At 39.2% G+C, this 25,102-nt stretch overlaps 1 protein-coding gene across 4 annotated transcripts in view; it reads left to right on the forward strand.

The window, feature by feature from the left end:
• Positions 1-25,102, forward strand: part of PTPRN2 (protein tyrosine phosphatase receptor type N2) — a 1,957,978-nt gene that overhangs the window by 830,386 nt on the left and 1,102,490 nt on the right. For all 4 annotated transcript variants that reach the window (XM_049861881.1, XM_049861880.1, XM_049861883.1 and 1 more), the window contains 2 exons: positions 22,887-23,126; positions 24,994-25,034. In XM_049861881.1, the coding sequence (XP_049717838.1) occupies positions 22,887-23,126; positions 24,994-25,034 (281 nt within the window). The remainder of the gene's footprint in view (positions 1-22,886; positions 23,127-24,993; positions 25,035-25,102) is intronic.

A 25,102-nucleotide genomic window follows, 5' to 3' on the forward strand; every position in this document is an offset into this window, starting at 1 on the left:
TGATCAAGAACCGAAGGTATTGGAGGAAAACGTACAAGCTGCACTGAAGGCACTGGTGAAAAACAAGTCTCCAGGAATTGACAGAATACCAACTGAAATGCTTCAACAGACAAATGCAGTGCTGGAATTGCTGACTCGTCTATGCCAAGAAATTTGGAAGACAGCACCTGGCCAACTAACTGGAAGAGATGCATATAACATGCCCATTCCAAAGAAAAATAATCCAACAGAATGCAGAAATCATCGAACAATATCATTAATACCACGTGCAAGTAAAATTTTGCTGAAGGTAATTAAAAAAAACATTGCAGCAGTACATCAACAGGGAACTGCCAGAAATTCAAGCAGGATTCAGAAGAGGAAATGTCAGATGAATCTTGGCTGAAAGCAAAGAATACCAGAAAGATGTTTACTTGTGTTTTATCGACTATGCAAAGGCATTCCACTGTGTGGATCATAACAAATTATTGATAACATTGTGAAGAATGAGAATGCCAGAACACTTAATTGTGCTCATGTGGAACTTGTACACAGACCGAGAGGCAGTCATTCAAACAGAACAAGGAGATAGTGCATGGTTTAAAATCAGGAAAGGTGTGTGTCAGAGTTGTATCCTTTTACCACACTTATTCAATCTGTATGATGAGCAAATAAGCCCAGAAACTGGACTATACGAAAAAGAACGTGGCATCAGCATTGGAGGAAGACTCATTAACAACCTGCTGTATGCAGATGACACATCCTTGCTTGCTGAAAATGAAGAGGACTTGAAGCACTTTCAAATGAAAATCAAAGACTACAGCCTTCAGTATGGATTACAACTCAACAAAGAAAACAAAAATCGTCATAACTAGACTAATAAGCAACATCATGATAAACAGAAAAGTCTGTAGTTGTCAAGGATTTTGTTTTGCTTGAATCCACAATCAAGGCCCATGGAAGCAGCAGACAAGAAATCAGAGGATATATTGCCTTGGGCAAATCTGCTGCAAAAGACCTGTTTAAAGTGGTGAAAAGCAAAGTTGTCACTTTGAGGACTAAGGTGGCCTGCCTGAAGCCATGGTGTTTTCAATCACCTCATATGCATGTGAAAGCTGGACGATGAATAAGGAAGACTGAAGAAGAATTGATGCCTTTTAGTTGTGGTGTTGACGAAGAATATTGGATATACCACGGACTGCCAGAAGAATGAACAAATCTGTTTTAGAAGAAGTACAGCCAGAATGCTCCTCAGAAGGGGTGGCAGGACTTCATCTCCCATAGTTTGGACATGTTATCAGGAGAGACCAAGGGACCTGGAGAAGGACATCATGCTTGGTAAAGTAGACGGTCAGTGAAAAAGAAGACCCTCAGTGAGATGGATTGACACAGTGGCTACAACAATGGGCTTAGTTGTGGCAAAGATTGTGAGGATGACTCAGAACTGGGCAGTGTTTTGTTCTGTTGTAGATGGGGCCTCTGTGAATGGGAATGGACTCAACAGCACCTAACAACAAAACAAGGACGTCATGCTTGGTAAAGTCGAGGGCCAGAGAAAAAGTTAAAGACCCTCAATGAGATGGATTGATCAAACATAGCAAGGATTATGAGGATGGCCCAGGATCAGGCAGTGTTTTGTTCAATGTAGTTTCGCTATGAGTTGGAAGTGACTCAAGGGCACCTACAACAACAACATAAGCCCACGCTGCCCCCTTCGCCATTGTCATGGTTGGTAAACATTCTGAGCATGGGAATTGATTTCAATGTGAATCTAAATATCCTTTAGACAGCAATTTGACTGCCAACCCCTACCACCAACTGAATCACGTAATTAATACAAAAATTAAGTTGATTTTTTTTTTTCTTATTTTCTTTCCTATTGCATGCAATTGAGAGAGTGTTGGACTGAGTGTATACAGGGCTCATGGCCTGCCAGAGCAATGAATGCTTTATCCAAGACTGGAGTTTTGGCACTTTTCATTTAGGCAGTGAGCTATATATGGCACTTCACTGTGATATTCTAAGCCCTTTCAATTGGAAGGAGAACAAGTTTCACTTTCCCTGGGCTGTTTTCAATGAAAATAGGCAGCATGCTGACATATGATCATGCGCATATCGACTGAGTATAAGCCCAAATGAGGACAGAATAAAATAATAAGCTCCTACTGAATTTATCTGAATCCTTTGCAAGTACCTTAGAGTTGGACTCCAGCAACTAAGTGGACTCTATGCCCTCTAAACAGAAAGGATGAAATACGTTTTTCATAATGTTGCTGCGCTGCTGATGACATGTTTTGACATGGCTGAACTTGGTACTTTCATATGTTGTTGTTAGCTGCCTTTTCATACATGCATGATAATAAAGGAACTTAGAAGCAAAAGCTGTTATGTATGTTTCACATCTTTGTTAAAGCAATTTTGCAGTGAGGTTATCTGCAAGCCATTGCTTATTCTCTAAAACTTATAACATTTTGTTTGGGAGAACCTATTAAAACATACAGTTGCAGTAGGTCAGGCTATAGCGACTGTGAGTCTGGAGTCATTGTGAGTTGATCTCCTACTCCAGGTCACACATGTTTGATGTCCGACATTTGATGTAATCGCCCTCCTAGAGCCCACTTGGAACATTGAAAGCTACTTAAAATGTCATTATAAGCTGGCTGGAATCTCAGAATTATGTGGTGTAGTTGATGGAACAAAAGAATTTTTCACTTTGATCCTCATGATATGTGATTGTGCTCCCATGCTGTGGTCCTCCCTTAATGCACCAGAGTTATTTAAAAAGTATTACCTCATTTCTGTTCATCTTCAAGTGACTGACAAGACGGCATCTTTGAGATAACTGAGTGTGTCTGAAAACACCCATGTGTAGCAGACGGTGGTGATATGGGAGGTATTTGCTAATCTGCATTCATGGTTCTTACCATAAGGTGGTCAGCAGCTTAGAATCTGCAATTGTATAACAAAGTTTCATTAAAAGTTAACAGAAACCACAAAAGTGTCTTTTTTAGATGAAAGCAGTTAGTTTAAAAACTATGTTTTATTATCTGCCATGAAGCTGGACATTTCTATTATAGTCATTCTAAAAGGCTCAGTGAAAGTTTCTTTGGTACTCTGATTTTGATCTTAACGTGAAGTTTTATCAAGCGTCACCTGCTCCTGCTCCTCCTTGCACGTAACGAGAAAAGAACTGAAGAAAGTTAAAGAAACGGGATGCATGGTAATCACAAGAGATGGTTGTTCTGAGGTGTTAAATGTTTGAAGAGAAGGCAGAAATTAACATGAGCTATTGAGTATTTTTTTTTTCTTTGTGAGTATTAGACATTGTAGACAATCTGCATACTTTATCTCATTTTGTTTTCTCAATAAACCCTTCGAGTGGGAATTATTCACTCCATTTTACACAGACAGAAAGTGAGGCTTGAGGAGGCTGGACAGGTTGCCCTAAGTCACAAAAAGCTGCCTGTAGCAGAGATGGAATTCGAATCTGTGTTTTACTGAGTCCAGAACACGTCTGTTTTCTCCACTTTACTATGTTGTCCTCTGGAAGATTGTTGCCTCTTTTCATTGTGAATCTTTCAGGGTTTCTGTTCTGACTTAAAGGAGTTCTTAGGTAGCACAAATGGTTAAGTGCTTGGCTGCTAACTGAAAGGTTGGTGGTTCAAGTTCACCCAGAGGTGCTTTAGAAGAAAGGCCTGGCACTCTACTTCCAAAAGGCCACAGCCTTGAAAACCCTATGGAGCAGTTCTATTCTGCACACATGTGGTCACTGTGAGTCGAAATTGACTTGACAGCAACTGGTTTGGTTTTTTTGGTTTGTCTGACTTATCCCAGTTTTGACCAGTAGGAGCACCTTACTTATTCTTAACCAGGAATGGGATAACATGGAAAATTATCAGGAGATGTGATTTGAGGTGCTGCTCAAAGTTCCTGACCACTGTCCCTGGCTTCCCCTTGCATCCAAAACTGACCCATCCACAGCTTCTACAGCTTTCCCATTGGGTCACCATTTGTTTAGATTCTTTCTTTCACACCTCACATCCAGTCTGTGATAAGAGCCTGTTTGATCTGCTTTCAAAGCATATTCAGAATATTCCCACTTTTCACCACCTCTGCAGCCTCTACCCTGGTCCAAGCCACCATTGCCCTAACTGGATTTCTGGAAGAGCCCCCTTTGGCCTTCCTGCTTCTGACATTCTCTTAACCCTGAAGCTGGAGTGGCCTTCAAAATTTTATCAGGTAATGTAACTCTGCCCAAATCATACTCAAGTCTTCTCCCCTAGCTTAGAGTAAAAATCAGTTTTTTTTGTGTGTGTGTGTGTATGTGTGTCTTTATTTTATTGTACTTTAGGTGAAGGTTTACAGAACAAACTAGTTTCTCATTAAACAGTTAGTACACATATTATTTTATGACTTTGGTTAACTATCCCATGAAATGGGAACACTCTCCCTTTTTGAACTTGGTTGGGTTCCTATTACCAGCTTTCCTGTCCCCTCCTGACTTCTAGTCCTTGCCTCTGGGCTGGTGTGCCCCTTTAGTCTCCTTTTGTTTTATGGGCCTGTCTAATCTTTGGATGAAGGGTGAACCTCAGGAGTGACTTCATCACTGAGCTAAAAGGATGTCTGGGACCATACTCTCAGAGTTTCTCCAGTCTATGTCAGACCAGTAAGCCTGGTGCTTTTTTGTGAGTTATAATTTTACTCTACATTTTTCTGCAGCTCTGTCCAGGACCCTCTATTGTGATCCCTGTCAGAGCAGTCAGTGGTGGTAGTCAGGCACCATCTAGTTGTACTGAACTCAGTCTGGTGGAGGCCATGGTAGATGTGGTCCATTAGTCCTTTCGACTAATCTTTCCCTTGTACGTTTAGTTTTCTTCATTCTCCCTTGCTCTCAAAGGGGTGAGACCAGTGGAGTATCTTAGATGGTCGATCTCAGGCTTTTAAGACCTCAGAAGGTACTCACCAAAGTAAAATGTAGAACATTTTCTTTGTAAACTATGTTATGCCAGTTGAGGTCCCCACAGCCCTCAGCCTAGCAATTTGGTCCCTCAGGGAGTTTGGATGGGTCTATGGAGCTTCCATGACCTTGCCTTGTACAAGGTGTGCTGGCTTCCCCAGTATTGTATACTGTCTTACCCTTCACCAAAGTTAACACTTGTCTATTTAGTGTTTTTCCATCCTTACCCTCCCCCTCCCTCGTAACCATCAAAAATTGTTTCTTTTTGTGTGTAAAGCTTTTCATGAGTTTTTACAGTAGTGGTCTCATACGATGTTTGTTCTTTTGTGATTGACATATTTCACTCAGCATAATGCCCTCCAGATTCATCCATGTTATAAGATGCTTCACAGATTCATCGCTGTTCTTTACTGATGCGTAATACTCCATCATTTGTATGTAGCACAGTTTGATTATCCATTCATCTGTTGATGGGCATCTAGGTTGTTTCCATCTTTTTGCTATTGTGAACAATGCTGCAATGAACATGAGTGCGCATATGTCTGTCTGTGTGACAACTATTATTTCTCTAGGATATATTACTAAGAGTAGGATTGCTGGATCATATGGTATTTCTATTTCTAGCCTTTTAAGGAAGTGCCATATTGTTTTTCAAAATGGTTGTATCATTTTTCATTCCGGCCAACAGTGCATAAGAGTTCCGATCTCCCCGCAGCCTCTCCAACATTTATTTTCTGTTTTTTTGATTTGTGCCAGTAATGACGGGGTAAGATGGTATCTCATTGTGGTTTTAAATCAAAGTTTTTTAATGGTCTGTCTGTAAGACCCTGCAATATCTGTGCCCATCTCCCCTCTATTTCTCTCACTTCATCCCCTACTAACTCTTCCCCTTGCTAATTCTATTTCAGCTACTCTGGCCTCTTCTGTTCTTCCAAAGCAAAATTCTGCCCCAGGGCCTTTGCATTTCTTTGTCCTCTGCCTACAGAGTGTTACCCCAGATATCCACTTGGCTCTTTGTTCACCTGCTTCAGGTCTCTGCTTAAACTTCATCTTCTCAGTGAGGTTTTCTCTAATATTAGATAAAAAATAGCATTCTCCCTCCCCAGCATTTCCTATCTTCCACACCTTGGATTGTTTTTCTCCATAACACCTATCACCACCTCATATTCTATATATTTGTGTTTTAAGTTGTTTATTTTCTATCTCTTCTCATGTGAATGAAAGTAAGGGATTTTATACTGCTTTATCCTTAGCAGCTTGAAATGCAGCTGGCACATAGACAATGTGCAATAAATATTTGTGAAAAGAAGAAGGAAGGAAAGAAGGAGAGAAAAAGGGAGGAAGGTAGGAAGGAAAGAAGTAAGGGAAGGAGGAAGGCAAGAAGAAGGGAGGGAGGAAAAAAGGAAGGAAGGGAGGAAGGTTACATCTCTTGCTTAAATACCTCTGTGAGGCATAACTCACTCATCAATTATCTGCCACCTTAATAAGAAGACTTAGCATGGGTTTGCCCCCAGGTAAGACAGAGAGTCTGCCTGAAAAACAACTTGGGTGAGAAATGTGTAAAGGCTGAAGTTATTGTTGTTGTTAGGTGCTGTAAAGTTGGTTTCGACTCACAGCAATACAATGGAATGAAACACTGCCTGGTCCTGCACCATTCTCACAATCATTGCTATGTTTGAGCCCATTGTTGCAGCCACTGTGTCAATCCACCTTGTGAGGGTCTTCCTCTTTTTTGCTGATCCGTCACTTTACCAATCATGATGTCCTTCTCTAAGGACTGGCCCCTCCTGATAATTTGTCCAAAGCATGTGAGATATCTCACCATCCTTGCTTCTAAGGAGCCCTCTGGCTGTGCTTCTTCCAAGACAGATTTGTTTGTTCTTCTGGCAGTCTGTGGTATATTCAGTATTCTTTGCCAACATCATAATTCATCACCATTCATTCAAATGACGACAAAATGGACAAAAGTATTTGGACATGCAAGGGACACATAATAGACCCTGGACTTGTAAGGAGAAAATGGCATGAGGTAGCTGAGCAGTATAATCATTGTCATATGTGCAGTGGGATTGCAAAAGAAAAGTTATCCCTCTTTATGATTTTGTGTAAGGCCAATTTGCTGCAAATCAGCATCTGAATAATCACCAGGATAGTTCATATTCTCCCCTTTACATTACAGTTCTAGCCACAATAATCCTATGATGTGTTCATAAACGTGGATTTATAGGAAGACTGGAGATAAAATTGAGACCTTAAAAAGGAAGTTCTTTTCAGGTAGGCAATAAACCTTGACATCATGTAAACATTCACCAATTTCTGAACTCCATGAAACTGACTAATTATGTCATTCCCCTAGCTTAATGTAGCTGTCAGATGTCATCATAGGTGAGATAAGAACCATTTACTAACTGCAACTTTTGAGCGCTAGAATCCGGGGGGTGGTGGGAATTGCACTTTTTTGAGCTCCTTAGGACAGGCCCCCTCAGCTCTGCAAGCTGAACATGGGTTGATAGAGACCCAGGCAAATTCTTGAGTAATGGAGGCACCTGGGGAGGTGGACCTTCTTTTCAACTGAAGTTTCTGTTTAAGTTAGTGTTCACTGCAAACACATTTTTGACTCAATGCTTGTTAAAGCTCTTTCATAAAAATATTGATCCATTTTCCTGCCTTAGTAAATGTACCTGGAATGCTGTGGTGGGTTCTTACACACACTGAACTCCCTAGAGGGATGGTGTCCAAGGGGAACAAGATGTAGGGCTTTGAAAAGCCTTCCGTATTCCGAGGAGTCGCTGCATCCCCCAACATTCTGTACCGTGGTTTAGCCAGCTACATTTCCTCATCTTTTATGCCATTGGTACAGCAATACACACCACTTAAATTCAACATGTTTATAATGAGGCTTAATAAATAGCAAAGAATTGTTTTGGTTACTTTTTTCTTCTATCTTATTTTTCATATATTTTATTGGTTTTCTATTTAAAATATACTTCCAACATTTTTAACCAAAATTGTTGCTCAGGGTAACTTGGGCCCAGCATTATACATTATAAAAAAAAAAAAAATTTATACATATATAAAATTCATTACAAAAGATGTAATTTGGATTTATTTTTTTTAAATCAGTAAATTAATTGGGTTGCCTTTATTAGAGATTAGAAATAGTAAGGGTTTGTTTAACTTCTTAGGAAGTTTATATTTTAAAAGTTTATATGAAAAAGACATTCGTCAGATTTAGGTTTATGCAGATACAGTTGTCAATTTTCAGAGGTAAAATATAGGCAGTAGTTTTTTAATAGATTATGTTGTAAAAGTTGGGAAGTTGTGGGTTGCACTTCAGGAAAGAAATTTTTATTTGCCTTACAAATGCGTAATAGATGGTGGTTTGGGTAACATGTCAGCCCCAATCCCTGTGTATGTTAGAAGGATGTTGTGTTGTCATTTAATCTTCTTGTAGGGTGGTATTGGTGTTCCTGTCCTGTAGATGAACTTTATTCATACCATCTATTGCAAGTCTTTCTGGCCTCTAAACCATGTTTATTTCTGGTGTGAGTGTGAGTGTGAGTGTGTATGTGTGTGTGTAAATGATATTGTAGTTCCCTAGAATACTATGCCTTTAATTCTCTATCATCCCTCATAGTAATGCCCACTCCTGGATCTGAACACAATGGGTGCCCCATACAAGTTGGTGAAATGAATGGATGGATGGATGATAGATGGATGGATGGACAAATGCATGGATGAAGCCTGGTGTCTGACATAAATGACCGAGGTTCAAAAATTATATCAAATGTACCTTGGTGAAGAACAGTATCACAATTCATTATCTTAAATTGAATATTGAACACATTTGGTGGTGGTAGTCAGCCCGCATGACTAAGCATTCCAAGGGACTATCTGATCGTGTGTTCTTTGCTTCTTGCTTGAGGATTGCGATGAGCTGGAGCCAGACAGAGCCTACTATAGAAATCTAACCATCTATATTTGGAGTGGATTGGAAAGGATGAAAGTGGAGGAAGGAGAGGGCCAAGATGACTCTTCATCATTACCTCATTAGCATGAAAGTTGTAATGTATTAAACACTTACTACGTAGCATGCACTGTCACTCCCTAGCTTGATTTAGTCGTCAGATGTCATCACAGGTGCACTGATAAGGCTCTTTCCTCTCCTTCCCACCAATTGTTTATTTCAATTTTTGAGACTGAGTGGGTTCTTAGTTGTAGGCATTGAACGTGGAGAACTGGGCTGTGAGATATGAATTTACTGAGCTAATAGGCACACCAGAAAGGAAAAGCATTTTTGGTTTTTGATGGGAATAGAATAAAACGAAAAGGTTATGTTTTTGCTTGTCATTCAGTGACTCAGTTACAGAGTTGGAAATATTTTCTTTGATTTTGAAAACAATGAACAATACATTTTTGAAAACAGCAGCAGTGACTATGACATGGGAGCACCTTTAATTCAAGAGCACATCTTTTATCTTTTCATAAAAAACATGTTCCTGATGTCAGCCTGGAAAGAGCAGGCACACGGATATTGTTGATGTGACATTGTTCCAACCTTTAGCCTCTTGTCACTTTTGGAAAAGAACAACTGCTCCGCATCAGGCATGCTTTTCTGTGCTGTTAGGTATGCTTTTGTTTATAAGAAAGGAAAAATATTTTTCCAAGTTAGCTGCTGGAAGTTATGTTTTAAGCCAAACATTCAGTGAGGCCTGCTGTGTGCCAGGCACTGTTGTGGGCTCTGGGGATGCAGAGGTGAAAGACAGGCCCTTCCCTCAAGGGGCTCACAGTCTAGTGAAAGAGACAAAGAAGGCGGCAGGTGCAATCTGGTAGCCTCTGTGCGCTTGCGTTGTAAAGTCCGAGTGGTAAGGAAAAAATGTAACCAGCCATGACAGATATTTCCAGGCTTTTAATGTTGGCTTAGCAAAGGACTCAGCAAATCCCTGTACAAGAACATGTAGGTTCCAGGTGACAGCTCCAGTGCTTGTCATATAGATTAACTATGCTATGCCGCACACTTACTGCACGTAATTACCTTAAAGGACATCTTTTGACTCCTGTCACACTAACTCCATGTAATGCTGTATTCCAAAAACAGCTATAATACATATCTAAGAGTTGTAAATCCAGACAGGATTAGAATTAATCATCAACAAGAAGTCTTAAATAAAAAGTGATGGAATGCATCTTTTCAAATAGTAAGATCACAGAAATATTGCTGGGTCTCTGCCTTTGCAAGGAAGAGGGTTGGGAGAAGGCACATGGCAAAAATTTTCAGAAATGGAAACAAACATTTTTAAATGTTTCTGTGTAACAGTGTAGCAAAATCCCCCTGAAGAACAGGTAAAAGTGACCGTACTTTTTTTTTTTTTTCACTCAAAGAACTAACAATAGGCTCGAAGTGTTTACCTCTGAAAAATCAGTATGGTCTGGGTAACTCAAAACACTGTTCTTCTGTCATGCTTTATTTTGTGAATAAAGCTCCTATTGGTCACACAAGATGCTCCTGCTGCTTCAAAGCTAATTCACAGATGGAGGCATCACTGTGAGAGGAGGCACAGGCGCAGAAGGGACTGGGAGTGTTTCAGGATGCTGTGCGATCGTCTTTATAGCCACATTTATACAGCATTATAGAGATTCTATTAGATTGGTAGTGAAATTGGTAAAGCTGTTTTGGAAGATTCTAGTTAATTGTGGTCAGTGTTCTCCTAGTTACTGTTGACATATCAGCATAACATGGACTTTGAAGTTTTTCCAGAGACCATATTCTTTTTCTCTGCTGTATACTAAGCATACAGAGCTTATCTGCATGATGCTTTTGGAGGTTTTAAAGCTCACAGCTTTCTCTTGCCTGTTGGTAGGGAGAAAGAGGGAGAAAAGCTATCACGAATTGAGTATGCAACACTGATTTTGCTCATAAAGAAGAAAACTTAAGGAAAAAACATAAAAGCCTCCATTTCCTAATTTTTAAAAGCAGAAAATAACTTCCAGTCCACCTAGTTTAGAGGACTGCTGTGAGACCTAGGTAAGGTCATGGAGATATTTTATAAACTGCAAATCCCTATGTCAGCATTCTTAGGGCAAGAAGAGCGTTTTTTTTTTTTTTTTTTTTTGTACTTTAGATGAAGGTTTACAGAACAAACTAGGTTCTCATTAAACAGTTAGTACACATATTGTTTTATGACATTGGTTAACAACCCCACGATGTGTCAACACTCTCCCTTCTCAACCTCAGCTTGCCTGTCCCCTCCTGCCTTCTAATATTTGCCCCAAGGCTGGTGTACCACTTAATCTTGTTTTGTTTTATGGGCCTGCCCAATCTTTGGCTGAAGGGTGAACATCAGGAGCGACTTCATTACTGAGCTGAAAGGGTGCCTGGGGGCTATACTCTCAGGGTTTCTCTAGCCTCTGTCAGGCCAGCAAACCTGGTCTTTCTTTTTGAGTTAGAATTTTGTTCTACACTTTTCTCCAGCTCTGTCCAGGACCCTCCACTGTGATCCCTATCAGAGCAGTCAGTGGTGGTAGTCAGGCACCATCTGGTTGTGCTGGACTCAGTCTGGTGGAGCTCGTGGTAGATGTGGTCCATTAGTCCTTTGGACTAATCTTTCCTTTGTGTCTTTAGTTGTCTTCATTCTCCCTTGCTCCTGAAGGGGTGAGACCAGTAGAGTATCCTAGATGGCTGCTCACAGGCTTTTAAGACCCCAGACGCTAGTGATCCTGAGCATTTCCTCATGTGTCTTGAATGTTTTCTTTGGTGAAGGGCCTGTTCATTTCCTTTGCCCATTTTTTAATTGGAGCATTTGTCTTTTTTTGTTGTGGAGGTGTTGGATTTTCTTGTAGATTTTTGGGATTAGACCTTTATCTGATTTGTAATAGCCAAAATTTTTTTTCCTGGTCTGTAGGTTCTCTTTTTACTTTTTTGGTGAAGTCTTTTGATGAACATAAGTGTTTTATTTTTAGAAGATCCCAGTTATCTAGCTTATCTCCTGGAGCTTGTGTGTTGTTTGCTGTGGTTTGTATCCTGTTAATTCCACGTATCAGGGCCTCTAATGTTGACCCTATTTTTTCTTCTATGAACTCCATAATTTTTGCCTTTACATTTAGGTCTTTGACCCATTTTGAATTAGTGTTTATATATGGTGTGAGGTATGGGTTCTGTTTCAGTTTTTTGCAAATGGACATCCAGTTTTGCCAGACCATTTGTTAAAAAGGCTGTCTTTTCCCTATTTGATGGACATTGGGCCCTTGTCAAAGATCAGGTGACCATAGGTGGATGGATTTACATCTGGGTTCTCAATTCTGTTCCAATGGTCTGTGTATCTGTCATTATACTGGTATGAGGCTGCTTTGACTATGGTAGCTGTATAGCACGTTCTAAGGTCAGGTGGTGCGAGTCCTCCTACTTTATTCTTCTTCTGCAATAGTGCTTTACTTATCTGATGCTTCTTCCCTTTCCATATAAAGTTAATGATAAGTTTTTCCATCTCTTTAAAGAAAGTTGTTGGTATTTGGATCAGGATTGCATTGTATTTGTAAATTGCTTTGGGTAGAATTGTCATTTCCACAATGTTGATTCTAAGTATCCGTGAGCATGGTATGTTTTTTCGTTTATGTAGATGTCTTTTGGTTTCTTGCAGTAGCGTTTTGTAGTTTTCTTTGTATAGGTCTTTTACATCCCTGGTTAGATTTATTCCTAATTGTTTTATTTTTTAAGGGACTATTATAAATGATATGGTTTTCCTGATTTCCTTTTCATCATTCTCTTTATTGGTGTATAGGAATCCAACTGATTTTCATATGTTGATCTTGTATCCTGCTACTCTACCGAATATTTCTATTAATTTCCGTAGTTTTCTCCTGGAGTCTTTTGGGTTTTCTATGTATAGTATCATATCATCTGCAAAGAGGGACAATTTAACTTCTTCATTACCAATTTGGATGCCCTTTATTTCTTTTTCTTGCCTTATTGCTCTAGCTAGAACTTGCAGCACAATGTTAAATAGGATTGGTGATAAAGGGCATCCTTGTCTTGTTCCTGTTCTCAAGGGGAATATTTTCAGCCTGTCTCTGTTAACAGTGATGTTGGCTGTTGGTTTTGCATAGATGCCCTTTGTTATGTTGAGAAATTTCCCTTCTATACCTATTTAATTGAGAGTTTTTATCAGGAATTGGTGTTGGACTTTGTCGAATACCTTTTCTACATCAATGAGATGATCATATGATTTTTTTTTTCTTTCCTTTTATTTATGTGGTGGATTATGTTGATTGACTTTCTAAAGTTGAACCATCCTTGCATACCTGGTATGAATCCTACTTGGTCGTGGTGTATTATTTTTTTGATAAGTTGCTGAATTCTATTGGCTAGAATTTTATTGAGAATTTTTGTATCTATATTTATGACAGACATTGGTCTGTAATTTTCTTTTTTGTGGTGTCTTTGCCCGGTTTTGGAATCAGGGTTATGCTGCCTTCATAGAATGAATTTGGAAGTATCACTTCCTTTACTATGTTCTGAAATAGTTTGAGTAGTACTGGTATGAGCTCTTCTCTGAATGTTTGGTAGAATTCTCCAGTGAAGCCATCTGGGCCAGGGCTTTTTTGTTGTTGTTGTTGTTGTTGGAGTATTTTATTACATTTTCAATCTCTACTCTTTTTATGGGTCTTTTCAGGTTTTCAGCATCATTTTGTGTTAGTTTGAGTAGGTAGTTTGTTTCTAGAAATTTGTCCATTTCCTCTAGGTTTTCCAATTGATTGGAGTATAAGTTTTCATAATACACACTGTTATGATCCTTTTTATTTCAGTTGGGTCTGTTTTAATGTCCCCCATTTCATTTCTTATTTATGTTATTTGCATCCTCTCCTGTTTTTCTTTTGTCAGTTTGGCCAGAAATGGGACCTCATCACATTCATTTAGGATACGTTCTTTTACTATTACTATTAGGGTGAAATTTTGTAATAGTGATATGTAGAGACCTTAAGTTTAAAAACTAATGATTTTGTTTGTTTCATTGTTAGGAATAAGGCTGCTGTACATATTACTACAAGTTCTTTGTGGGCATAGATTTTCATTTCTCTAGACTAAATACCAAAGTTCACCATTGCTAAGTAATGTGGTAGGTGCTTGACTCATAAGTCTTCCTATTCATGAGCATGGTAGTTTTTTCCATTTATGTAGGTCTATTTTGGTTTCTTGGAATAGTGTTTTGTCGTTTTCTTTGTATAGGTGTTTTATATCCCTGGTAGAATTATTCCTAAGTGTTTTATCTTTTTAGAGGCTATTATAAGTGATATTGTGTCCCTGATTTCCTTTTTGAAGTTCTCTTTTTTAGTGTATAGGAATCCAACTGATTTTTGTATGTAGATCTTGTATCCTGCTACTCCGCTGAATCTTTCTATTAGTTCTTATAGTTTTCTTGTGGACTTTTTGGGGTTCTGTATATATAGGATGGTGTCGTCTGTGATAGGGATAGTTTTACTTCTTCCTTTCCAAGTCGGAAGCCCTTTCTTTTCCCTTGCCTTATTGCTCTAGCTAGGACTTCCAGCACAATGGTAAATAGAAGTAGGGATAAAGCAAATCCTTGCCTTTTTGCCATTTTTAGGGGAAATGCTTTCAGCCTTTCTCCTTTGAGAATGATGTTGGCTCTTGGTTTTGTTTAGATGTCCTTTATTATGCTGAAGAATTTCCCTTCTATTCCTATTTTATTGAGAGGTTTTACCAGGAATGAGTGTTGGACTTTATCAAATGCCTTTTGTGTGTCAATTGAGATGATCATGTGATTCTTTTGTTCTGTTTATGTGGTGGATTACACTGATTGATTTTCTAACATTGGACCATCTGTGCATACCTGACATGAATCCCACTTGGTCATGCGTGTATTATTATTATTTTATGCTGAATTCTATTGGCCAGAATTTTGTTAAGAATTTTTGTGTCTATATTCATGAGAGATATTGGTCTTTTTTTTTTTTTTTTTGGTTTCTTTGCCAGGCTTTGGTATCAGGGTTATGCTTGCTTCATAGAATGAATCCAAGAGTGTTCCTTCCTTTTCTATGCTCTAAAATAGTTTGAGTAGTACTGGTAGTTCTTCTCTAAATGTTTGGTAGAATTCTTCAGTGAAACAGTCCAGGCCAGGATTTTTTTTTTTTTGGTGCGGATTGTTTATCACCTCTTCAATCTCTTGTTATAGATCTGTTCAGATTTTATATCTCAGTTTGTGTGAGTTTAGGTAGGTATTGTATTTCTAGAAATTTGTCCATTTCCTCTAGGTTCTCAAATTTGTTGGAGTGCAATTTTTCATAGCACTCTGATATTGACTTTTTTATTTCAGTTGGGTCTGCTCTAATGTCCCCCATATCATATCTTATTTGGGTTATTTGCTTCCTGTCCTGTTTTTCTTTTGTCAGTTTGGCCAGTGGTTTGTCAATGTTGTTGATCTTTAAAAAAAAAACTAACTTTTGGTCTTCTTGATTATGTTTTTTCTGTTTACTATTTCATTTATTTCTGCTCTAATTTTTTATTATTTCCTTTCTTCTGGTGGCTCTGGTCTTCCTTTGCTGTTCTATTTTTATATGTTCAAGTTGTATGGCTAACATTTTGATTTTGGCCTGTTCTTTTTTTTGATGTGTGCATTTATTGCTATAAATTGACCTCTGAGCACTGCCTTTGCCGTGTTCCAAAGGCTTTGGTATGATGTATTTTAACCCTCAATTGATTGTAGGAATTTTTTTTTTTATTGCTCTTTGATTTCTTCTATTAGCCATTTGTTTTTAAGCAAGATGTTATTCAGCTTTTATTAATTTGATTTTTTTCTCTTGATCTTCCTGTTCATTATTTCTACTTTTATGTCATTGTGCTCAGAGAGAATACTTTGTATTATTTTGATGTTTTGGATTTTACTGAGGGTTACTTTATGGCCTAAAATGTGGCATATTCTGGAGAATGTTCCATGTCCATTGAAAAAGAATGAATACTTTGCTGCCATTGGGTGAAGTCTTCTATATATGTCTCTGAGGTCAAGTTGGTTGAATTTGGCTTTTAGATCTTCTGTATCTTTGTTGAGTTTCTTTCTAGATGTTCTGTCCTTTACCAAGTGATGTGTTGAAGTCTCCTACCATTATTGTGGAACTATCGATTTCTCTGTTCAGAGCTGTTAGATTTTGTATTTTGGAACCCTGTCATTGAGTGCATAGATATTTATTAAGGTTATGTCTTCTTGGTGGATTGTCCCTTTAATTGTTACATAATGACCTTTCTTGTCTCTTCTGGCTGATTTTTGCCTTGAAGTCTATTTTATCTGAGATTGGTGTTGCCACTCTTGCTCTTTTTTGGTTTCTGTTTGGTTAATTTTTTTCCCCTATCCTTTGATTTTTAATATACATATGTCTTTGTGTCTAAGGTGTGTCTCTTGTAGATAGCATATTGATGGGTTGTGCTTTTTTATCTGTTCTGCCACTATCTGTCTCTTTACAGGTGCATTTATGCCATTTATATTCAGTGTGCTGATTGATAGGTATGAGTTTATTGCTGTCATTTTTTTTTTGTGTGTGTGGTGCTGTTTTTTTTCTTTCTCTTACTTTCCTGTACTGAGTTTCTTTAGTTTGTGGATTTTCTTTTCTTTCATTATTATAGATTTTGTGTTTACTGAGTCTTTATGTTTTTCTTCTTTTTTATTCTTACGAGTAGGTTTCTTAACTTTCTTTGCGGTTACCTTGAAATTTACTCTTATCTTCCTAAGTTTGTACCAATATTTTATTACTTGATATCGCCTTGACTTCCTTTCCATTTGAAATTTCTATACCTACACCATTTATTTTCCCTTTTGTTTTTTTGCTGTTGTTATGATTTACAGATTGACATCCCTGTTTCCCTGTTTTAAGCCTTTTAGTTTTGTTTTATTATTGAGAGTTCTTTACCTAGTTTGGTATCTGGCTGATGCAGTTCTGTGTTCTAGACTCCAGTTGTTGTCTGACGTTGTTGGTTCTCTAACTGAACAACTCCCTTTAAAATTTATTGTAAGTTTGGTTTGGTTTTTATGAATTTCCTTAATTTCTGTTGCTCTGAAAATGTCCTAATTTCCCCGTTGTATTTGAAAGAAAGCTTTGCAGAATATATAATTCTTGCCTGGCAGTTTTTTTCTCTTTCAAGGTTTTGCATATGTCACCCTATGGCCTTTTTGGCTGAATAGTTTCTGCTGAGTAATCAAAGCTTAGTCTTATTGTTTTCCCTTTGTAAGAGACTTTTCATTTTTATCATGCTGCAGAGACGAAGAATTTTTTCTTTGTCTTTGGCTTTAGCAAGTGTGATTATGGTATGTCTTGGTGAATATCTCTTGGGATCTATCCTATACGGAGTTCGCTGAGCTTCGTGGATGGTCAACCTTTCATCTTTCATGAAAATTGGGAGGATTTCTGCCAGCAAGTTTTCAACAGTTTTCTCTGTGTTTTCCATTTTCTCCCTCTGTTATGGGACTCCATTTCATGTGCTATTTTTTCCTCTTGATTGTGTCCCACATAATTCTTAGGTTTTCTTAATTTTTCTTCATTCTTTTCTCTGATTTTTCCTCAAACAAAATGATATCCATGAATTTGTTTTCAATATCACTTTTTCTGTCTTCCATTGTTTCACATTTGCCTCTAAAACCTTCTATTGAGTTGTGCATTTCTGAAATTTTGTTGTTTATCTTTGGGATTTCTAGTTGCTGTTTCTGTATGATTTCTAATTTTTTAATTTTATGTTTTGTTCTTTTATTATTTCCCCAAATTCTTCTATTGTTTTGTCTGTGTTTTCCTTGATTTTTGCTGTTTTTGTTGGTTTTGTATGTGTTTTCCATGATTTTGCCTATTTTTTTTCCCTTGGTTTTGTCTGTTTTCCTTCATCTCTTTCCTAATCTCTTGGGGATCCCTAAATATTAGTATTTTGAATTCTAGATTGGGTAATTTCACTGCCATTTCTTCTACCAGAGGGTTATCTGATTTTTTGTTTTGGTCACTTACTAGAACCATCTTGTCCTGCTTTTTTTAAAAAATAAATTTTGATATCATCTTCTGTCTCCATACATTAAGGTGTTTTTTTAATTTATTCGTTGTACATTTGTTTTCATCCTGCTTTTATGTTTTGATTTTATATTTAATAGTGAGGAGCCACATCCTTCGTTGCTTGCTTATCTGTGAGCATGATAGATCTCACCGCATTATCTGGGTGTGCAGGGCAGCAGGAGACGGGGCAAACCCACTTCACTGCATGCTCGTTTGACGAGGTGGCTGAGAGTAGACTTGGCAGGCACTGTCTGCTCCGGATGGTTGTCCAACAGTGTGGGAGCATTCACAGCCCCTTGCCAGGGAGGCAGGATATTGATTGGGGGAGTGATATTGGATCGCTTCCCACAGTTCATCAGCTGGTGGGGGGGGCAGTGCAGGCCCTGTGCAGTGGTGTGCCTAAGCACTGGAAGCTGTCTGGCTGCAGTGACACAGTGGGGGTCAGCGGGAAGGAGGGTGGTGTTGTACAGGGCTAGGTGGGAGGGAGAATGTAAAGAAAAAAGAGAGAAAGAAAGAAAGCAAAAGGCAGCATGGCAGGAGCTGACGTGTGGGGGTGGGGTGGACCCAGGGGCTGGTGGGAAGGGAACAAGGTGGCATATGGGGTAGGTGGGAGGGAGACTGAAAGAGAAAAAATGGCGGTGTGGCTGGGGCTGGTGAGTAGGGGTGGGGTGGACCCAGGGCTCAATGAGCAGGGTGGGAGGTGACGTATAGGGCCAGGTTGCAGGGAGAAAGGGAAAAAAGAACAAAAATATGGCTGCTGTGGTGGACCTGGGATGGTGGTGGTCAAGTGGCTTTGTAGCTGTGGTAGTATGGTGGGGGCTGCTGGGAAGGGGAAAGAGGTGGCGTACAGGGCTAGGTGGGAGGGAGAAGGAAAACAAATAGTGGCACGGTGGGGGTCAGTAGGTGGATGCAAGGTAGACCTGGGTTGGCAGTGAGCCGGTGGTCTTTAGCCATGGTGGTGCAGCAGGGACCTGCAGGAAGGTGGGGGTCCTGGCTTATGGAGCTAAGTGGCAGGGAGAAAGAAAAAGAAGAAAGAGAAAAAAATATAGTGGTACAATTGAGGCCAGGAAGTGGATGTGGGGTGGGGAGGTGGTGTACAGGGCTATGTGGTAGGGAGAAAGAAAGCAATGAAATAAAGGAAATAAGGGAAAAAAATGGTGATACCATGGGAGCTTGCCAGAATGGGGGGAGTTGGCATACCTGGCTGAGTAGGAGGGAGAAAGAAAAGGAAGGAAGAAGGAAAGAAAAAATAAAGCCATGTGGTGGGAGGGAGCAGGGTGGACCCCGGTGGGGGCTCATATTGTGGACCCTGGCAGTGAGGGCTGATGGAATAAGGGGTTCTTGCTTCTATTCACCAGAAGAGTGAGGGATAGGGAAGCGTGTTTCTCTGGTTACCAGGTGTTCTGTCTCCTTTTGGGAGCTCTGTGTCATTGCCTTCCTGTACTCCTTATCTAGGGTCCTTGCTGTCTATGTTCAAGATGGTGACGCTGTGCTGTGTTAGATGGCAGGAGACCGCCATTCCATATCTCTCATTCTTTGTTTTCTGTCAGTTTCTCCTCCCATTTGTTGCTTGACCTAGTTCTTTATGCCTCCAATTGTTGCTCAGGTTTCTAGGACTGACGTTTGTATCTGTTTTGCTTAGTGTTTTTGGCTCTTTGCCACAGAGGGACTGCATGGTGCATCTTTCTAGAGCACCATGTTGGCTTTGCCTCTATCTATTACTTTTTTATTGTATGCTGGACATGGTATGTGGTACTTTGTAGGGAATCTAGATTATGTCATCTTTCTTTAAAGGGTGTCGAATTTCTCATTTGTTCCTTTATATTTAATTTCTGGCAGACAGCTAAATTACTGGAGGAGCCTTTTGAACCTATCAGCCTAAGTTTTATATTTTGTTATATTTGGTTTATTTTGATGGCCTTTCCTCTTAAAACACAACTTTTAGGGATTTTGACTACATCCTGGAAGTGCTCAGCAAGGTTTCTCCACAGTGGCTGGACAAGAATTTTAGTCTTTCCAACACTGCATGCCCTCTGGGATCTTTGTTCAGCTTTCATCCCAGCAACAGCAATTCTCTGTTAAGCCTCAAGTAGTCTTGCCCTGCATAGGCCAGCCATGCTTTAGCCAAGGATCCATAGTGAACCCATACACAGATTTCTGTGGCAGCCCTTGGCATAGCTGTCCATTCTACCATACTCTTTCAAATTACAGTCACTTTACCAGCCCCAACTCTGATCACTGTCCCCGTAGCTCAGTGCGATTATCGTGCTCCTCTTCCTCACACTGTGGTTGAGATGCCCCAAGCATAAAACCAGGGCAAATTTAGAGTTTTTCTCAATGATCGTAGTCTGCAGTGGTGGTTTTTCAATATCTGAAAACAGTTGCTGTATATATTATGTCCATTTTAATATTGTATGTCATGGGAGGACAAGTCTGTTGCCAGTTACTTCACTATTATGGTCTTAAAAAGAACATAATTATGTTCTTAAAAAGAAAATATGCTCTTAAATCTACTAATGAAACTATAACAACTATAAATAAAAGATTAACTGATGTTTCATGAGGACAGAAGATGTGAGGACTCTTTTCTCTACTATTTCCCCCATTTTTTCCACCTTTGCCTCTAAGAGCCCTTCTAGACTCCCAACCCCAAGACTTACATTACTCATTGTCTTTTCTACTTTCTCAATTCTCCCAGTCGCTTGGGAGAAATGCAAAAAGTAATGTACCCAGGGAGACAGACTCCCACCCCCATAGAAAAATATTTCTATTGTATTTTCTCAGATTGTAAAAGTAGTATATCTTCATTGTAAAATGAATAAATGAACAAACTAAAAAATCATACTTAGAGTGACATTGATTTATATTGGGTTATATTGAACATAATATATTCAAATTATATATAATATAATGTAATGTATTATAACATATATAATATATAATAAATATAATATATTGGTTTATATTTGAATTTGCTAGGTTTCTGTTTGAAATGTGGCTAGAGATCTCCCCATCCTTTAGACCCCCAAATCTAACTTTATCAACAATATGGTTCTAGTCTTTGCCTACATTGTCAGAATTTTTCAAAAGATGGGGGAAGGAGTGGAGTTGGAAGGACTGGGAAGGGTTTGTGGAGAAGTAGAGAAGAAATGGACAAGTGTCTCAAGGACAAAAAAGCAGGGGATGAAGACTTTCCCACAATTTACATGGCATTTAACACCATACATAGATTATATTAAGAGTCTCTTTGAAAAAGGGACTCTTCTTACTCCTTGTTTGATGTTCTTATCTCCTGTGTGCTTTGCACTGTTGACAACTGAAAACTTCCTTGGAAAAGCCTAAAAAACTGAAGCTTGCTCCAGGGACTGAAGATAGATGGAAGCTGTGAGGGAAGTAGTCATTGGCAGTGGACTCAGGTCCCCATCCCTAGTGCCTCTTCCACCTCTGCATTCTCGTGGACCCTAATAGCAGCTATCACGCTGCCTTGGAGGTGGTGGAGTCCCTACCCTCAGTGCTGGCACTGAAGCGCAGACTGTAACACTTCTGAAGTCTCTTTGTCCCTGAATAACTGTAATTTCTATAATCCCTGTAGTAGTTACATTTCAGGCAAAGATTTGATGACCTGGCTTTGTAAAGGAACCTGTATTCTAATATTGTTTCAAAGAGGAAATGCCTTCTCAGTTTCACTCTGACTTACAAATAAACTCTTGGACACAACGCATACATAAATTGGGGCTATTTATGTTGTATGAAGGAGGATGTGTTGGTCGCGGTGACCAAAGAGTGTTAGAGGCTTTCATCTACTAGCTATAGACAAAAAAAAGTGGTAAAAACAATGACTATCAACTTTGGTAGGTTATTATGTGCCATTCATGGTATGTCTGGCACCATGCCACTCTTTTAGATGTTATCTCTCTTCTTCCTAAGTGAGATGGAAAAAGCTTATCATTTCTTTGTAACTGAAATTACTCTATTGTTCTTACATCCTAGTTAAATAATTCCAGTTATTTTATGAGAGATTTTCTTAGTTACCTAGTGCTGCCATTACAAAAACTGTCACAAGTATGTGGCTTTAAATAGCAGGAATTTGTTGTCTTACAGCTTTGGATGTTAGAAGACTAAATCAGCTCTAGGGGAGGATCCACCCTTATCAGTAGCCTCAGGAGTTCCTTGGTGTTCCTTGCATCTGTCTTTCTCCTGTGTGTTTGTTTCTGTGTCTGCTGCTCTTTTGATAAGACACCAGTTAGACATGGTTAGGTTTACCCTACTCTGGTATGACCTCATTAACATAACAAAATAGAAGCACCAAAACCTGTTGTTGTAGAGCTGATTCCAACTCATGGTGACCCCATGTGTTACAAACTAGAACTGCTCTGTAAGGTTTTCTTGGCTGTAATCTTTACAGAAGCAGTTCACCAGGCCTTTCTTCTGTGGAGCCTTTGGGTGGGTTCAAACCGTCAACTTTTAGGTTAACAGCCAATTGCTAACTGCTTGCACCTCCCAGAGTCCTAACATAACAGCAACAACAACAAACCTATTTCCAAACAGGGTCATATTTACAGGCACAGGGGTTAAGAATTAAACACATATTTTAGGGGACACAATCCAATCCATAACAAAGGTATCACTTTCCATCCTCTTAATCAGACTAATGTGTTTGTCCATAGTTCTCTGTGGGTTTTCTACTTCTGCTTCAACTTTTTAAAGACACTGAACAATGGTCGTAGCCTAAATTTTACATGTGATTTAAATTCAACAAATACGAAAAGTATTTATTGAGCACTCACTCTTTGTTCAGCATTGATGGGAAAGTTGCCTCAAAATGTTTGAGTACACTTGATGTATTTCCTTGCATCCAGGCCTGGATATTTCAATGCATAATTTGTTCGTGTTTATTTTTGTGTGTGCACTTTAGAAGCATTTATTCAGAATCTCCTGAAGGACCTGAGGAGGCACCAGGTCAATGTGGATGATCTAAGTCTCCTGGAGCTAGATGAGATGGCCAGTGTGATTGCTGAGGCCATGCAAGGTGGAGATACAGAAGAGGATCAGGAAAACACCGGGAGAGAAGCTGAAGGAAAACCAGGAGAACAAGCAGACAGCTCAGAAGCAGCATTTTATGAAAATGACAAGAAGAGTGAGGATAGTTTACAAGGTGAAACTTCCAGCTTCTTGGATCATTTACATTTATGGTAGACATTTGGGGGGAAGGGACGAGGCCTCAGAGCTGTTGAGAGATCTGCGGGCTTACCAAAGAAAACCTTAATGCATCCTTTCTGCTGGAGAGAAGGGGATTTGTATTAATGATTTTTATCTGTTTGAACTTTGCCTCTAAAAGCTTTCTTAACAGGCTAAGCCTACCAGGGCAATTATGTTGAAAGGCAAATTGCTGTCTGTAAGGAGGTGTACTAATTCCTCTCTGCTGAGGTTCAGATCTAGGAAAAAAAAAATAGGAGAGTATTTTTGTTTGGATAGTGAGAGTGAACATTATCAAACATTTGAATAATAAAGTGAAAAGTATTCATTCAAATGTTTCCTTGAGGTCCACAACCACCCTCTGAGGCTGCTTCTGGGGGGAAGCCGAGACCACATCTCAGAAGGAGCAAATTCTTCTTTGAAGATTGACCTTCCTTCTTGCCTAATTACTTTTCAGGTTCTTTTTGAGCTACATTAAAGCACCTAACAAAGTATTTGCATATAGTAGGCCTGCAAAAATACGTGCCAACACATAACCAGAGACTACATCAGCCTGAGACCAGAAGAACTAGATGGTGCCCAGCTACAACTGATGACTGCCCTGACAGGGAACACAACGGAGAACCCCTGAGGGAGCAGGAGAGCGGTGGGATGCAGACCCCAAATTCTCATAAAGAGACCAGACTTAATGGTCTGACTGAGACTAGAAGGACCCCAGAGGTCATGGCCCCCAGACCTTCTGTTGGCCTAGGACAGGAACCATTCTCAAAGCCAACTCTTCAGACAGGGCTTGGACTGGCGATGGGTTGGAGAGGGATGCTGGTGAGGAGTGAGCTTCTTGGATCAGGTGGACACTTGAGACTATGTTGGCATCACCTGCCTGGAGGGGAGATGAGAGGGTAGAGAGGGTTAGAAGCTGGCAAAATGGACACGAAAAGAGAGAGTGGAGGGAGGGAGCGGGCTGTCTCATTGGGGAAGAGCAATTGGGAGTACGTGGCAAGGTGTATATAAGTTTTTGTGTGAGAGACTGACTTGATTTGTAAACTTTCACTTAAAGCACAGTAAAAACTTTTAAAAAACAAAACAAAAATACGTGCCAAAAATGTAATTGCAGATTTGTCCCTGTTTTCTCTGTTGGTTGGGACAAAGGCTTTCTTGGAGGTTGGAAGCATTACTTGACTGATGAATATAATGTAGGAACATATACTGAAACTCCACATAATAGTGTTTTATGTTGACTAGTCAATCAACAATTAAAAATAATTAATACCTAACCTGTGCATTAAGAGGGATATAAAACGTCTCTGGGATGTGGCTGCTATCTGCAAGGGGCTATTGTTCCACTTGAGGAGTGTACAATGAGTTCTGTGCCATTGGGCATTGTATGTATTATATTTATTTGGAAAGAAATGACCACCACAGGAAAATAACCAAAGTCAATGAAATCTGAAGCCATCTGAACCATTAAGTGGTTTGGGCTAGATACTTCAGTTTTCTTGTTTGTAACTATTAGCTGCTGCTAGGTACAATGGATTTTTCTTGCTTCAGGCTAACACTGAATATAATACATAAAGCCATAGAACTGAGTAATGTAATTTATGGAAGACTCAATGTCTATTGTTTACCTATTTCATGAAGTTTGTGGAACACTGTTATTTATACTATAAACAGGATAGGTTTATGTTATAGTAGAAATTAGACCAGCATCATTATGCTTAATCTTCTGTAAGGAAGGATGACTTCTATGTGGTTATCTTTTTACATGCTGTAACACCTTGTAATGATACTTTTGACAAAGATTTTGCTCACGCTCCTGTCTTTCACAGATAACAAAGTACAAGAAGATGATGATAAAATTTATGAAGAGGTAAGATGGAATGTCACTTAATGTTTAGTTTAATTTAAACCTAGAGTGGTGTCAGTAATTTTTTTTTT

The sequence above is a fragment of the Elephas maximus genome, chromosome 20 (genome assembly GCF_024166365.1).
Source record: "Elephas maximus indicus isolate mEleMax1 chromosome 20, mEleMax1 primary haplotype, whole genome shotgun sequence".
NCBI classification, from domain to species: Eukaryota; Metazoa; Chordata; class Mammalia; order Proboscidea; family Elephantidae; genus Elephas; species Elephas maximus.